Source organism: Rutilus rutilus, assembly GCF_951802725.1.
Source record: "Rutilus rutilus genome assembly, chromosome: 15".
NCBI lineage: Eukaryota > Metazoa > Chordata > Actinopteri > Cypriniformes > Leuciscidae > Rutilus > Rutilus rutilus.
Window position 1 is genome coordinate 6,017,721 of NC_140220.1, and position 16,870 is coordinate 6,034,590.

General features: G+C 37.7%; 2 protein-coding genes across 2 annotated transcripts; one reads left to right on the top strand and one right to left on the bottom strand.

The window, feature by feature from the left end:
* The first annotated feature begins 286 nt into the window (after positions 1-286).
* On the top strand, positions 287-10,426 carry trmt6 (tRNA methyltransferase 6 non-catalytic subunit). The gene is made up of 11 exons (XM_084432700.1): positions 287-642; positions 1,929-2,059; positions 2,151-2,260; positions 3,737-3,828; positions 3,925-4,008; positions 5,782-5,906; positions 6,021-6,346; positions 7,389-7,474; positions 7,684-7,786; positions 8,460-8,546; positions 9,658-10,426. Exons 1-11 carry the CDS (start codon positions 533-535, stop codon positions 9,853-9,855), a joined length of 1,452 nt encoding a protein of 483 aa, XP_084288826.1. The 5' UTR covers positions 287-532; the 3' UTR covers positions 9,856-10,426.
* A 141-nt stretch (positions 10,427-10,567) lies between these two features.
* Positions 10,568-15,995, bottom strand: chgb (chromogranin B). The gene is made up of 5 exons (XM_084432698.1): positions 15,816-15,995; positions 15,547-15,593; positions 15,358-15,451; positions 13,057-14,996; positions 10,568-10,703 (listed from the first exon to the last, which is right to left on the bottom strand). Exons 1-5 carry the CDS (start codon positions 15,859-15,861, stop codon positions 10,647-10,649), a joined length of 2,184 nt encoding a protein of 727 aa, XP_084288824.1. The 5' UTR covers positions 15,862-15,995; the 3' UTR covers positions 10,568-10,646.
* Positions 15,996-16,870: the final 875 nt, after the last annotated feature.

Sequence of the window (16,870 nt, forward strand, 5' to 3'; positions counted from 1 at the left end):
TATAGTCATTGTACGTGTCAGACACATAGGTCAGACAACCATGGTAGCTTATGTTTAGGTAGTTTTTCAAGTTTCAAGTTTAATTAATTTATAAAGCATATTTAAAAACAGCCACAAGTCTGACCAAAGTCCTGTACAAAACTAAACACAAATCCTAAATATATACACACTTAAGATAATAGACACAAATATACTTTTTTATATCGTTTTTATTAGTATACACATAATGTGAGGTTTGGTCACTTAAAAATGAGGATATATATTAAATGTACACGTGACTAAAATCGTTTTGATCTGTGACTTAGTAGTGTTCCTGACAGACTGAGGCTCTCGAAATCAGCACTCGATTAACTGGCCTCTCAGAACAGGAAGTGACAGAACACAACACACGTGGGGAAACTAGGGAGCATAGCTTGTGTGAAATTACTGTTGTTTTCAGACAGAAGCTGCCACTTTTGCGTCGGGTTTGTTGAAGTGTAAACTAGTTTTTAAACATTCTCCGGGCGATCTTTGTCCACGCTGATCACAGTAAATGGCGGAGTGTGCAAATGACAGTGATGCTGAGAGCACTATAAATTACGGAGATTATGTAGTGCTGAAAAGAGGAGATGTCTTCAAATCAGTGCAGGTCGAAAATAAAAAGTGAGTTTAACAACTTTTAAATGTCATCTTTCTTATAAGTTATAAGTCTTGCAGGTTCAATGGCTTTAGGTTTTGTGTACACCACCTTGAAAACCGATGGGATTAAAAAACGAATTAAACCTGCACATCAAAGAAAAGTGAAAATATTACAGTTATCAGACATGTATTGCTTTCTGCGCTATTTCGGTGTAATAATCTGCAATAGGTAAACATGACATAAAATCAGACGTCAGTTTTTAAATTCATCTTTACACTTAAATTATTGTAAAAGATTTTGTTGTTGATGCATTTTTCATTAGTGGTCTTAGACTTGCGAAGACCACTGCTTATCTTTAAAGCCAATTAATATAAAAAATGAGCTAATCTTATCTGTTGTAAATCTGTCAATTGATAGTATAAAGTATAATATTCACATTTCACTCCTGTTTCACACCATGAAATCAAAATTGACTACTTTTTTTTTTTTTATGGATTATTATGGCAACCTGTCACTCACATGAGATCCACAAATAGCAAACCTCAAGTCCTGCCCTACATTTTTTCTTGTCCAGGAAAGCTTTCACTCGCCACAATAAGGACGAAAATGCTATCACAACTTCCATCTCATGTCGACTTTAAAGGTAGGGTAGGCAATTTTTAGAGCGTGCTAGCTTTGAAACCATGAGATCCCACCCTCCCTTCAGAGCGTCTACAAAGTCATGCCTTCTTCAAAACACATACAAACGCATACATCAGGGAGAAAACTAAACTACCTCATGTTTCTAAGCACATAACATTACAGTAATAATCAACTTAAAGAGCTCTGACCTGTATCACCTGACTGCTGCAGATTCATTTCGGCGTTGATGGTGTTGCCATTGAAACGCATCATTTAGAGTCACGAAGCACCTCGAGTATAATGTCACAGGTTTGCATTTCTTACAAATTACAGTAGTTATGGCGTGAACGCAGCATACGCTTGTTGTTTGGTTCAGCAGGATCTGCTCTTTGTTTATGTGCTCGGTGACTGATGTCTAACTCTGCATAGCATGAAGCGTCTGCGTGAACAGTTGCGTGGAGGAATGAAAAAACATACGTTGACAGGCAGGTTGTATTTTATGGTCCTACGCCTTCCACAGACTATATACATTTAGACCACTTAACTTAGTGATCACTATCAAGATGTGAAGAGACTTTCAACCAGCATAACAAAAATGTTTCTTGAACAAATCGCCTACCCTCTCTTTAAGGGTTTGTTGCTTGCCTCACTTGCTTTGATTTGACATTCTGTGTATTGTGTGTTTTAGGAAAGTGATCTTTGAGAAGCAGTGGTTCTTCTTGGACAATGTGGTTGGGCAGCTGTACAGGACCATGTTTGAAATCGAAGCCGGCGGCACACTCAAACCCAAGGCAGTAAAACGTGCAGGAGACTCTTTAGGTAATGATATTACAGATTTGTGTTGTTATTTGTGTATTCGTTTATTTTCTCCTGGACGAGGTGAATTTGTTTCTCTTTTCCGCTGTCATAGATTCTAAAGAAGCAGGCCAGGATAACAGACATATAGTGGATGATGGCAGATCTCAAAAACTGACCAGGGATGATATTGAAACACTGAAAGAGCAAGGGTTAAAGGGGCAGGTATGTACCCGAGTAAAGGCTACTTTTACAACCGCATTTACTTACAGTAGGTGTGAGTCTTGAAATGTTCCATTCAAACAGCAACTTATAGTAACGTCTTAAAGGGATACTTCACCTCTGGAAAGATGAATGTGTATTTAAAATGGGTCATTTATGTAGAAGAAATGTGAAATTATTTTTGAATTTGGAGCTTTCTAGACTGAGAAAAGCCAGAAAATTTATTTTTGGCTATGTGGATGAAAGACAACAACTCCCAGAATGCACTTGCTTCGCTGCCCCAGGAGGCCACTCCCAAGCCACGCCTACCGGTAAGAGAGCGCGCAGTTAAACAAAAAGGCTAGGCTACTAGTGAGTCTCCGTGAAGAGTCTGCCCGGGATTTCGAGATCGCCCAAAATGTCTGGGATTCGGCTTTTGCGTTCTACAGTTCGTTATGTTTACTGTGGCGAGCAGGACGAGGCTGAGGGGCGCGGGAGAACGGTGCGAGGCGGGGGGCGTGATTACTGATGAGCGACACCTGTGAGACGCACCGGTCTCGTATCTCTCACGGAGGAGCGGGAATTTTCTTAGCAATGTTAAAACGCACACCAACCGATCACTTGTTTAGCGTTCATGTAAACACTACATTCAGATTCACCAATCGGAATGAATTCAGTTAGATTGAAACAAAAGATGTGCATGTAAACAATGAATGGCGACTGCAGAAAGCAAAAGCCGAATCCCGGACATTTTGGACGATCTCGACGGTAAAAAGAGGATGGTAACCCCTACTACTCAGCTTTCTCCACAGAACAAAGAGCCTGCTAGCTTAGCTTCCAAAGAAAGACGGCTGACACTGTGTACATTCTGTGAGTGAGATCCCACCCTCTATGGGCGGGTTGAAAACATGCGGAACGAGCTCCTACTACTGGCTGTAGTCTTTAGCCTCTGGCCAAAAAATACATAAATCTCTCGTCTCAGGGGGATATGAGGGTGGAAAGCACGATAATTCGAAAATACTACAGGTTTTCTACTAATACAAAGCTTAATGCTAAATCCTGAAGTATCCCTTTAAATACTGTCTATGGGGAATCAAACCTTTACCAGTAATCATAGCGACAGTGACCAATATAATATCCAAGATGGCAACGTCGATAAAACTGAAAAGTCTTATCACTTATCCAATTTATTTTCCCCCACCTGTTTACATTCACATTAGACACGACTGGTATCTGATATCTGTGTTTACATGAATCCCTGGCCAAAATGATTCTGTTGGTGATTGCTCTACTGTGGTTTTGAATGGCTGTACTAAAATTTTTTTTAATTTATGTTGGGTGGCCTTGATTATTTGCTTGCATGGATAAGATAAAAGCTGTCATGGATGTTTGCAGTGTGAATGCAGAATGGTGTTATTCATATCTGTATAGAAGGTATTTAGGTTTTCATATTTGGTTACAAAGACATTTTTCTCACATGTCCTTTCATGTGCATTTAAGGAGATTGTTCAGCAGCTCATAGACAACAGTACAACATTCAAGGACAAAACTGAATTTGCTCAAGCGAAATACATCAAGAAGAAAAAGAAAAAGTGAGTTCAAACAGTTGATAAACATTTTTAATTCATATTGTACCAATCACTCGAAAAATATAACTATTAACATGCACTCTGCCTTTCTGCACACAGGTACGAGAGTGACATAACAGTCCTGAAACCCTCCGCTCGACTCCTCGCCATGATGTATCACGGCAGAGAACCAGGAAAAATATGGTATGGGATCTAGGAAGACAAGTTTACTCAAAAATGAAAAGTGCCATCATTTACTCACACTTTTTCAAACCCACAAGTTCAAGGGTGTAACTTTGGTTTGAGAAGTGGGGGGGACACAAAATGGGGGAAAATGTTTTTTTTATTTTATTTTTTTATTTGAATCCCATATCCTGCATTTACATACATTTAGGGACTATAGTGATACAAAATCAAGGAAATAATTAAGTTGATTATAATGATAGATTCTGCCAAAAAGAATAGTAGGCTACCTAACTATGTATATGAAAAAGATGTCGTACTTTCTAGGGGCCGATCGCCAAGACTTGAGAGAATCATTTTATAGTCAAAAATGTTCACCATTAACGTTTTGTGTGTGAATAAAATTTAAATAATGTGAGACTCAATTTCCACTGTTAAACTAACTTTTATTTCGACCTAAATGTCAAATAAATCACTTGTTGCACAGGATGTTTGTCAGAGACACATCCACCAAACCGCAGGTGTTTAGAATGGAAAAAGCTTTTATGAACTGTGTGTGTTGAATCATTATTTTGTAATATCAATTGCAGATAGTCAGCAGCAAAATTAATATTAAAATGTTGATCATTACTTCAATTATTGTCTTTCATGCATAAACAACCACCCTTAGTTAATGAACAAATTGAAATATTTACATTCCTGGTTCTAATTTAATGTCCAGTTTATTATTTTAAGGTTTCCTTCAGGTATACTTGATACTAGAATACGTTTTGTTATCCAAACCTAAAAACATTTAATTGAAGATTTTAGCTTAATATTTTACTTCTTTAATAACATATCCACATGGTCACAGTTCTCAGTGTTATTTTATTATTATTTATATACTATTATGTATTAAGCGATGTTGGGTGACGTCCCTTCTTGTTGACGTTTGAAGTATTGTCAAACAAAACGGAGGCTAGCTCGACCCTCCCTCCTCCTCATCCCGTCCCCTCCCCCTCCCTTTGTGCGTTCCTTCTCCTTTTTCCTCTTCTTTGCTATTTGTTCATCGGAATGTCTCTTTGGTTGTGTGTCGGCCATATCAAAATTCAAGAGAATATAATTCTAACGTTAGTCGTTGTCGTTGTCTAGCACATCTCACCTCTAGCTAACTTCACTCTTCATGCTTCTCTCTCCTCCACTCCCCACACCCCCCTTCATGTGCAAGTGCACTAACCCCCCAACCCCCACCCCCAAATCATTCTTGTCGGTTATTGGCTGGAACACTGTTTGTTATGTTTCGTGGTCCAGGCTGGGCCAGTTTGTTTTTGTTGCCGTTTGTGGAGCCTGGGCTGTCTACAGAGACCGCGTTTTTTTACAGTGTGTTCACGGGACAGGCAGCTAGCGGATAGTGAGGAGATGTTTGCTGTATGTGACAAAAATAAATTTCGGCCTAAAAAACGCGTGACATCGCTAAGAGCACCTTTAAATAGTATGTATTCATATTTTGAATTGGCTTTTATTCTTTATTTTCAATTTTATTATGTGCTTTTTTCATTTTCATTCGTTTTTTTTTTAGTGCTGTCAAATCGATTAATCGTGATTAATTGCATCTAACATAAAAGTTTGTTTGTGTATAAATGCCTTGTTTCATTTCAAGTCATTTTTTTTACTGAGTGTTTTATTTTGATTGCTTATTTTACATTTTTATGATTTAATTAATAGCTTGAACCCCAGTTTGAGAAACCCTGCACTAGTATATATCAGGATTTGAATGTTTCATAAGCATTTATAGTATTTTTTCCACTCTTTTAGTCACCTGCGGTACGACACATTGGCTCAGATATTGACTCTGGGTAACATCCACGCTGGCAGTAAAATCATCGTGTTTGAGACCTGTGCTGGTCTTGTGTTGGGCTCTGTGATGGAGAGAATGGGAGGTAATCACACTTTACTTTTCACTGTTTTATCGTCATACAATAGATCTATTGAAAAACCTATATCAGCTGAGCACTGTTACACTATGCTGATGATCTAAATGTTTTCTTCCTCAGGTTTTGGCTCAGTGATTCAGATGTATCCCGGTGGAGGGCCAACGAGAGCCGGCATGGAGAGCTTCGGCTTCCCGTCACACTTCCACGAGACGCTGCATGACTTCCCTTTATGCAAAGTCAACGCTCTGCTGGCGGGAACCCTGGATTTGACGGAGAAGGACGCCGATTCTCAGGCCAACGGCAGCAGGATCGGTGGATCTGACGCTTCTCAGGAAACCTCAGGTGTGTCTGAGGAGAAGAAATCAGAACCTAAGAGTATGGAGGTCAGCGTCGACCCGCAAGAAGAAGTGAGGAGAGCGGAGAGAGAAAGACTGCGGGAACAGAGGGTAAGAGAGTTTAACATTCATATATCGCTTTGTGTTTGGGTGATTCTGCAACTACTATTATGTCCAAGGGGTTGGTTTAAAAAAAAAAAAAAAAAATATATATATATATATATTGTTAACGTTAATTGAATTGGAAACATATTTCCATGCCTTCATTTATTTTTTGCTGCTTTTGCTTTTTTGTATAGATTTTATTGTTTCTAAATTTGAAAACATGAATATAAAACTTTCAATTCTAAATTATGAATATCATTTAAATGATTATACATTTTAATTATTACTTGGAGATCATTTAAACAAAAAGCTAAGAACACAAAGTCCAAGACCAAACCTTGCCATTTTTAAATATTATATGTATTGAATAATTATGAATATCAATTATTATTTTGTTCAAAAAGTAATTTAAACAAAATAACAATAAACACAAACTATTTAAAACTATTTATATTTTGTCCACAACCAAACTTTTCCATTTTAAAATATGAATGTAATTTATATAATTATAAATATGAATGAAACTCTCTCTCTCTTTCTCTATCTCTTTCTCTATCTATCTATCTATCTATCTATCTATCTATCTATCTATCTATCTATCTATCTATATATATATATATATATATATATATATACACACACTTTATATATCTGATCATAAAGAAAAAGCTAAATATCCACAAACCATTTAAAAATGTGCTGTATTTAGTCCATTTTAAAATATGAATAAAATGTAAATTATTATAATAATTTAACAAAAGCTAATCAAACTGTTAAAAAATGTATTGTTTTGCCCTCAGCGAAGTGTTTTCAAAGGTCTACTTGGTTACCAAGGAGACAAAAGTTTAAATGAAGAGCAGCTTGAGGTGAAATGTGTGAAATGATATGTGTGAAGAAAACAGAAAAAAAAGCACCAAAAAACCCCCAGTTGAACAATGTTCGTGGGCAATTTTAACTAGTCAGGCTGGTAGAAGTGTCCTTTAAGAGTTTTCCTAAAATCTCAGTATAAGTCAAATACTTAATTGAATTCACCGTTCTAACCTTACAGGCTCAAGAGAAAAAGGTGAAGTTGGAGGAGAAGAGGAAGAAGTTGGCCTCCGCTGCTGCTCTGTTAGAGGGGAGAAATGCAGATGGGTATGTGTTTTTGTGTAGTTAAAGGCTTGTTATATAGCTAAAATGTTAGTTTTATCTTTGTTTTATATGTCCTGGTAGTTCATTGTGCATATTATGTAATATTGATGAGTCTTGTCTTGTCATGTCATATTTTTTATTGATTTGTATGCAGTCTTCCAGTGATTCGCCTACTTGATACTGGGCAAAGCTGATTTGAATGTTTGTTTCAGGTTGGTGATTGCATGTCGGTTCCACCCCTGTCCCGTGTTAATGGGTCTGCTGAAGTTCCTAGCACCGTCACGGCCGTTCGTAGTGTACTGCCAGTACAGAGAGGTAAAGCGATTGATTTGACAAGAGTTTTAAAGAGGCAGTTCACCCAAAAATGAAGATTTTATAATCGCCTACTAATCGTCATGTAGATTGTCCTGGACTTAATACAAGCACAATGCTCTTTTTTGAAGTTACCTCACTTAAGGACTTATTTAGTAAGATTATGCCTGAAAAGGTTTTATCATAGGTTAATGAAAAAAATCTTGTATAATATGATTTGCTGTTTTTTTTTGTTTTTTGTTTTTTTTGTATTTATATGAAATTTGTATTTCTGTAATTGCATTTTTGCCATGAAAATAGCTTCGAATGCTGACATGGCACTAAATAAAATAATCTGAATCTGATCGTCATGGTGTTGAACACAAAAGTGGTTATTTTTATTTCCGATTATTGCCAGGCTCTCCAAAGGCGTATAAAATACCATATAATCAAGTCAAGTCACCTTTTTTATATAGTGCTTTAAATAATACAGATTGTTTCAAAGCAGCTTTAACAGTGATAACAGGAAAACGATGCGTTTCGGCTGTTGTTCAGCTGAAGTCAGTTCAGTGTTGATTCAGTTACGTTGTAAATCAGGGTATACCATTGTTTTAAAAAATATTTGCATATTCAATTTGAGTGGAGTGTTTTGATAACTGCTTCCAGTAATATTTACTCTTTGATCTCTTCCGGACAGCCGCTGATTGAGTGCTACACAAAGCTCAGGGAACAAGGAGGAGCAATCAGTCTCAGATTAACAGATTCCTGGCTCAGGCATTACCAGGTAATTCTTCATCTCAATGAAGAATATTTATTTTAAACAGTTGATTTTGCTCTAATGCCAGGCTTTGATTTATACTTTTTTTTTTTTTTTTTACACTACTGTTCAAAAGTTTGGGGTCAGTATGATTTTTTTGGTAACACTTTACAATAAGGTTACATTAGTTAACATGACATAACAATACTTTTACAGCATTTATTAATATTAGTTCATGTTAATTTCAACATTTAATAATACATTATTAAAACCGAATGTTGAATTTGTTAACATTAGTTAATGCACTGTGAACTAACATGAACAATGAACAGCTGGATTTTTATTAACTAACATTAACAAAGATTAATAAATACTACTGCTCATTGTTAGTTCATGTTAGTTAATACATTAACTAATGTTAACAAATGAGACCGAGACCAAGTGTTACCGATTTTGTTCAGTTTTTATTTTTTTTAAGAAATTAATACTTTTATTCATCAAGGATGCATTTAAATTGATCAAAAGTGACATTAAAGACATTTACACTGTTTCAAAGTTTCTATTTCAAATAAATATTTGAACTTATTAATCCTGAATGCAATGCATTAGTTTCCACACAAAAAAAAATCAAGCAGCTTATTGTTTTCAAAATTGATAATAATCAGAAATGTTTCTTGAGCATCAAATCATCATTTTAGAATGATTTCTGAAGGATCATGTGACACTGAAGACTGCAGTAATGATGCTGAAAATTCAGCTTTGATCACAGGAATAATCTTAAATTATATTCAAATAGTAAATTTACTTTAAAGTGTAAAAATATTTCACAATATTACTGTATTTTTGACAAAAACAAGTCTTACAAACCCCAAACCTTTGAATGGTAGTGTACATCTATCAAATTCAATATATTAAAAAAAAAATCAACATTTGTGATGCATTTAAATCTCTTGATTTTCCCAAAATCGCCATTACCATGGTTTATGTAAAAAAAAAAAATTGTTTCATTTCCAGCAAAAATAGCTACATTGTTATACAATTGCTATTATATAAGAAGACTGTGAAATAAGATTTTGGTCATACCGCCCACCCCTAGAAAGACTTTGATGACTTCTTCACTTCTGTATCATTGTTCCAGGTGTTGCCCAACCGGACTCATCCAGTGCTGCTCATGAGTGGAGGTGGAGGGTATCTGCTGTCTGGAACCACGGTCGCTACAGACGCTGCCAAAGCTAGGAATCAGCACAAATCAGAGGAGCCTGCCGCCAAGAGGCTGAAGCTGGATGAGATTAGTTCACCTTGTGACGGCTCTGCCAAGGCAATTAGTTTAGTTTAACTTGCTTAAGTGAGAAGAAACCAAATAAGTGTTGACTCACACATTCAGGCAGTGCTTTATTCTCTGTATTGTTGCATGACTTTATTATTCAAAGTCTACTTTTTTTTTTCGCCAAGATTTGCATTTAAGAGCTTCAGAATGTTCCCTTCATCGTTATTTATTTATTTTTTTAGCAAGATGTGGGGGGTGTAAAAGATGCATTTACTTTTGTAAAAGACGCCATCCTCTGCACTTGGCGAATAACCAAGTTTTGCTCACAAAATAAAGCTTAGTCAGTCATTCATCGCTAAGAGAAACTGTATATTTATCGGTTTTTAATAATGTTCAAAAGGCTTCCAGCATCAAAACACAAACGATAACTGCATCCATCAGCTTTGGTCCCATAATAACACATTTTATTAAATGCAAACAATGCAGGGGTTCTATTGAAGGCCATAAAGAACAACAAGAATTTTTAAACACGTACAGCATCTTTCACGTAGCATGCTCTTAAATGCAGTCCAATAGTACATGGGCATTTGTCTTTGTTATTTTAGATTATGTAATAAAGAGAAAAATAATTCACATGACATTTTCGAGCTAGTTTTGCTTTTTATAGACTGTCTTGTTTCTCAGACTCTCACATTAAATATACACTGACTGACACCAATAACAAAAGTCTTATGCAGTTGTAAATGGGTACAACATATAATGCATTCATATAAAGCAGCCCAAGTGAGCACACATAAAGCTGATGGAGAGTCAAATCAGGCAGCAGAGGAAGATGATGTTTCAGCTGGTTCTTGGAATGGTTAAGTTGTCTCTTTCATCTGTTGATCCACAGAGGCCAGTTTCTCAAGTTCGGTTAACTGATGAAAGAAAAGAGCAGGAATTAAATGTAATACTTCTGACTCTTAAGTGATGCTTAAAAACCACTGCCTTAATCAGTCCCCATGTTTTTTTTGTGTGTGTGTGTTTGCAATCTGTTTACAATCGTTTTGTGTTTGCAAAGGTTGTTTTATTTAGACTGGGTAAACCCAGCCTGATCTGCCGGCGATTTGATTTCGCCCTGCAGCTCAGGCTGGAAACCTGTACATTTATCTCTGCTGCTTCCTTTACAAATTTGCAGGAACCAATCACAAACTGGCTTATCCACTTGGCACGCTATTGGCGGGTTTAATCCAATCCAATTCCAGAGCCGTTACGGCTCTGTCCAATTCCTTTTAACCTCTCGACAATGCTCAATGGCTTCTTTTTAGCAAACAAATCGCTCGAGTGGGTGTAAATACCACTAACTTTCATGTTTTTTTTTGTTTTTGTTTTTTCATAACTTTGCAAAAATCGCTCGATTCCATTGCTGCTTCTGCAAACCGCTGATCAACACGTTTGGTTACACATTTCCTGCCTGGAGATTTTGCGTTGCTCTGCAAAGTACGTCACCTGGATCATTGGTCTGATTGGTTGAAGGACTATCCAATTGCGTACAGAGTCATCTGACCTATGCCCGTTGATCACGACTCTTGTGCAGTAGAAAATACATCGCAGACTCCCCAGACTAATGTTCTATCTTAAAAGATTGAGCTTGGTCTGGTGATAGCCAGACTATGTTTTTTTTATGAACGAAAGACAATTTGTTGCTCTAGTCCAGGGTTGTTCTCAAACTCTGTCCTGGAGTGCCACTGTCCTGCAGAATATAGCTACAACTTGCCTCAACACACCTGCCTGGAAGTTTCTAGTATGCCTAGTAAGACCTTGAATAACTGGTTCAGGTGTGTTTAAATGGGGTTGTAGCTAAACCCTGCAGGACATTGGCCCTCCAGCAGGATTGGACACCCCTGCTCTAGTCAATGAAGTATCCTATTTCCACAGTCTCAGTAGAAAAGTTAAAAAGAAGTACCTTTAGTTATACAATATCCCTGTCATGATGAGGAATGATGCTCTTAGCATGCTCTCTCTCTGAGCATACAGAGTCTAGCTATCCCTCTACACCCTCAACTAAAAGTAATGTTACTGCATAGCTTAGAGGCATATCAGATAACTCAAATGTCCTTGTAATAGTAGAACATTTGACACAAGTAGTCACCAGAGATACATTTTTGCTGGGAGGTAATTAACATTTTTTTGGTGCAGTTGGAGTTGCATGTAATAAAAACTGAGAAAAGGGTTACAGTCTACCCACGTCCTCTCTTAGTAACTCAACTTGCCCAAGCCCAGCAAGCAGAGATACAGATAAGCTACTTCAAGCAGAAAAACTGGCCTTGTTTTTCAAGAGCTCCATGAAGCAACGTTTGATTGCATTAATGTCATTCCTGTCTATTCATAAACATCTCAGGTCAGTCCATGGTTTCTATTCCCGTTTGTACTAGGAATGTAGGCTTTAGGGCTCAGTGGGGCCATTTGTTAAACTTCCCAAACCAATTCCCAAAGGTTCCCCAGCAGTACACATTATGGATATCTTTCTTATCTGGCACACCAATTCCAGGACTTGGTGTCTCTACAAACAAGTTGAATCAAAGTAGGAAGACACCCAAAATGTGTACATTGTCAGAAAAAAAAAAAAGTGCAAACATGTATCTTTCAGGGTAGAACAGCTTGTCACTGGGGCAGTAACCATAAAGGGACAACTTTTTACTTGTATCTACTCCTAAAAGGTGCATATTAGAGTTGTAATACAGTATGTATCCTTAAGGTTTTATTTTCTATATAGAACCCTAGGGTTCTTGACTCAGTTTTGGAGAACCCTTTATGTCAAAAAGTATCTATAGCAGGAGAAATGTCTGTTGCATAATACTTTCATATTTAATGGGTTATTTCAAATAAGTATGCTTACCAGCTGTTTAATCCCCCCCCCCCCCAAAAAAAATCAAAAATGAATTAGAACTAAATTCATAAAATGATCCCATGATGGGAACCCCTAAATGTTCTATATATGAAGCACTTTACACAATCCTTTAAGGTTCCATATAAAACCCCTTATTCTCCTTTTAGTGTACTGTGTACCTTTTCTGGGGTAAATAAGGTATGAAGATGTCCCTTTGAGGGTACTGCCCCTAGTGACATGCTGTTGTACCCCTAAAGGTAAAATGTATGCACTTTTTTTTTAAGAGCGTACTGTTAAGGGTAAACTATCAACCTTGACCAGACAAGTAACCTTTGGTAACTCTCGGTGGGCAATCCTGGTTATAATTGCACTGTCTGTTGGATGAAACTACCATACTATACCTCCTTTGGTGTGAAAAGCTTCTGTTGGGAGACATCCTTTTCCTCCCCAGGTGACGACTCCTGAGAAGGCAGGCCCCTTTTGTACCGGAGGGTCTCGGCAACCTCTTCTAGTTTGAGATTGGGGTGTTCAGTGCTTTCACCCACCTTGTGGCTTCTTTTGTACCAGGCTGGATGGTAGTATCCTCTGTAAATCCATGGGGAGCGTTTCTCATAGACATCGCCTTTGTTAAGTAGACGTTCCTCTAACTCATTCTTTTTCTTTGTTAGGTACCTCAACGCAGCCTCCCTGTCCTGCTTCTCCTCTGCCGAACTCTTGTGTCCTTTCTTCAGCTCATTTTCATTAAGCTCATGGACAATTTCCTTTTCCTCCTCTTCAGGTGAACGAAGCTTGATGGCCTTGTCTATTGACTCATGGAGACTGTGAGTCTTCTCTGAGATGGGTTCATCTTCATTCTCGAGCTCTATGGAGTCGCCACGCTTGTGGTTATGCTTCTTATGGTGGTATCTATGAGTGGGTTTCCAGTATCGTTTTGCAATATCCTCGTCTACCTCTTCAGATTCCTCAGACCTCTTTTCCTGAGAGTTCATGTCCTCAGATTGCTCGTTCAGCAAATCCTCGATTTGTTTTTGGTGCCTGCCATTTCCATAGCTCCTCTTGTTAGTGTAGCTTGGAAATTCTTCTTGACTTCTGTCATAGTCTGGTTCTTCAAAACCCTCATTCTCACTGCGTTTGTGGTGCTTTTTCTTGTGGTGGTATCTATGTGATGGCTTCCAGATCCGCTTTTCTCTCTCCTCACTCTCCTCGTCCTCTTCTTCTCCATCCCCGTAGTTTCTTTTGTGGGTGTAGCTTGGGAATTCTTCTTGACTTCTGTCATAGTCTGGTTCTTCAAAACCCTCATTCTCACTGCGTTTGTGGTGCTTTTTCTTGTGGTGGTATCTATGTGATGGCTTCCAGATCTGCTTTTCTCTCTCTTCACTCTCCTCATCCTCTTCTTCTCCATCCCCGTAGTTCCTTTTGTGGGTGTAACTTGGAAAGTCCTCTTGGCTTCTATCATAGTCTGGTTCTTCACGTTTTTCTCTGCTGGCCAGAAGATGACTCCTTTTATACTCGTATGGAGGGAATTCCTCCTGGCTGCGCTCCTCATCGGGGTTATCACGCTTGTAAAGGATGGAAAAATGTCTTTTCTGAGGAAATTCCTCTTGGCTTCTCTCATCATCATAATCTTCTCTTTTATGCTTGTAGCCTCTTTTATAGAAACTTGGGAAATCTTCCTGGCTCCGTTCATCATCCTGTTCCTCACGTTTTTCTTTGATTCTTCTCTTCATAAAACTGGGGAACTCTTCCTGGCTCCGTTCATCATCCTGTTCCTCACGTTTTTCTTTGATTCTTCTCTTCATAAAACTGGGGAACTCTTCCTGGCTCCGTTCATCATCATGTTCTTCGCGTTTTTCTTTGATTCTTCTCTTCATAAAACTGGGGAACTCTTCCTGGCTCCGTTCATCATCCAGTTCCTCACGTTTTTCTTTGATTCTTCTCTTCATAAAACTGGGGAACTCTTCCTGGCTCCGTTCATCATCCAGTTCCTCACGTTTTTCTTTGATTCTTCTCTTCATAAAACTAGGGAACTCTTCCTGGCTCCGTTCCCCATCTAGTTCCTCGCGTTTTTCTTTGATTTTTCTTTTAATAAAATTTGGGAATTCTTCCTGACTCCGTTCATCATCCATTTCCTCACGCCTGTCTTTTATTCTTCTTTTCATAAAATTTGGAAACTCTTCCTGGCTCCGTTCATCATCCAGCTCTTCGCGTTTGTCAGCTTTGAGAAGATCCTCAATGAGTTCCTCCTCCTTGACTTTAGACTCTCCTCTTGGGTTTTTCAGCTTCTCTTGAGCCAGTTGTAAAACATCTTTCTGATTTTTCACAACTGTGGAATGACCTGATTCTGAATTCAGGGAGACATAAAAATGGGCACAAAACACAAATGCAAATGACTCGTAACTCATTTCCACTCCATTGCTTATGCATTGCATGAATACATCCAATTATTATTCCACAGTCTTAGAATGAAACCACTGACCCATAACTGTCTCCTCCACCAAACACAATGTACTGAGATTAGAATTTATGACGATAATGTAGTCTGACTGTTTTCACGTTATATGTCCAAATGATAGTATATGTAAGTTCACTCTGCAAACAGTGCAAGGCTAGAATAACCTTTCATAAGAAGTCACCATTGAGTTTGTTCTTTTACCTCAAAAATTGAAGCAACACAATACGAACAGTGCAAAGTAACAACGTACCTGGTGTAAGGATGTTTTTGCACTCTGGATGCACTGGATTATCATCAGTCTTGTAGAGCACCTTTGAAAGGATCTGAACTAAACACCGGGTAAGCTGAAATGGAAGTGTGTACATAAATAAAACGAGTAGAGAAATAAATGCTTTAGGGTTAATTTTTTTCCTCCTCATAAACAGAAGCTACAGCATACCAGATCCTCTCTTCGGCTGTCCTGCTCAACTGGTATGGAATCTCCATCTGGGATAGTAAAAGCCTTGTATCATATTTATGCAAATTGTAATGCAAAATGTTTTTAAGCTTATTCATCTCTATATCACCAATTATCCATACGTTTTACTTGTGCAAAAAACGAAAATTCCCATTGTGATGTACTATTTGTTTCTGCAGCATAACTGTCGTGTCGCTGACCATGGTGCTGAAAAGATTTATGCAATGATTCTTTGTGAGAATTGCACTTACCCGCAGCGAGGAAAACAACCAAGCAGACCAAAGCAGCAAACTTCATGATGCACACAGATGTTGTTTGCTGTTAATCTTATCCGGAAAGGTCTTTGTCTTGTTTTGCAGACTCAAGAGGCAGAGACAAGCTCCGTTCCGCGTGCTGCAGCTCGGAGTGCGCGCTGCGTCTGTTTTGAGCGCGCGGGACACGCAGGGTCTGAGCTCGTGAGTTCGTGGTTGCTTACGTCACGCCTAATGTGAAACCATAATGAGACCCCCACCACCCCCACTTAAATTAAATTATCTAATCTTCCACTCCAGCCTGTGTATAGTATTTAAGGTACATTTACATCGGTGCATATATATATATATATATATATATATATATATATATATATATACTGATTTATATAATTTTTTTCTGTGTCATTTATCACTTTCCAATCCAGGATTTTAATGTGTTATGTTACATTAAGCATATATCGGGGCAAGTTGTCACACGGGCTTTCAAATTTGGAGTCAAAAGTCCAACTTCAAATGCTTGTTTTCTCTAGCAGGGTTTTGTGTTAAATTCGAATAAATAGATCAAATGTACTTTTTTATATAAACTTTTTAAATATTAACCTTACTAGTAAACCCTATTCGTTATGGAGACAAAATGTCCCCACAAAGATGGCAATATCTGAAATCTGTGTCCTTGTGGAGACATTTTTTGGTCCCCATGAGGAAAACAGCTTATAAATAATACTAAGTTATGTTTTTTAAAAATGTAAAAATGCAGAATGTTTTCTGTGATGGGTAGGGTTAGTAGGGGATATAATATACAGTTTGTACAATATAAAAATCATTGTGTCTTGCAATGTCTGTGCGTGTGTTGCCTTCCAGTCATATGAAATCTGTCAGTCCAATATAGCAACAAGAAACGGTATAATGCCATATAGTTAAATCCCTGCAAGATCTTGCAATATTATTAATTAAATTTATTGTTAATTATATCTGAATAATGCCTATTATCATACAATATTTGAATAAAAGTCTCCTTTCACTTGGAATCAGACAGAATGTTGTGCAGCTCT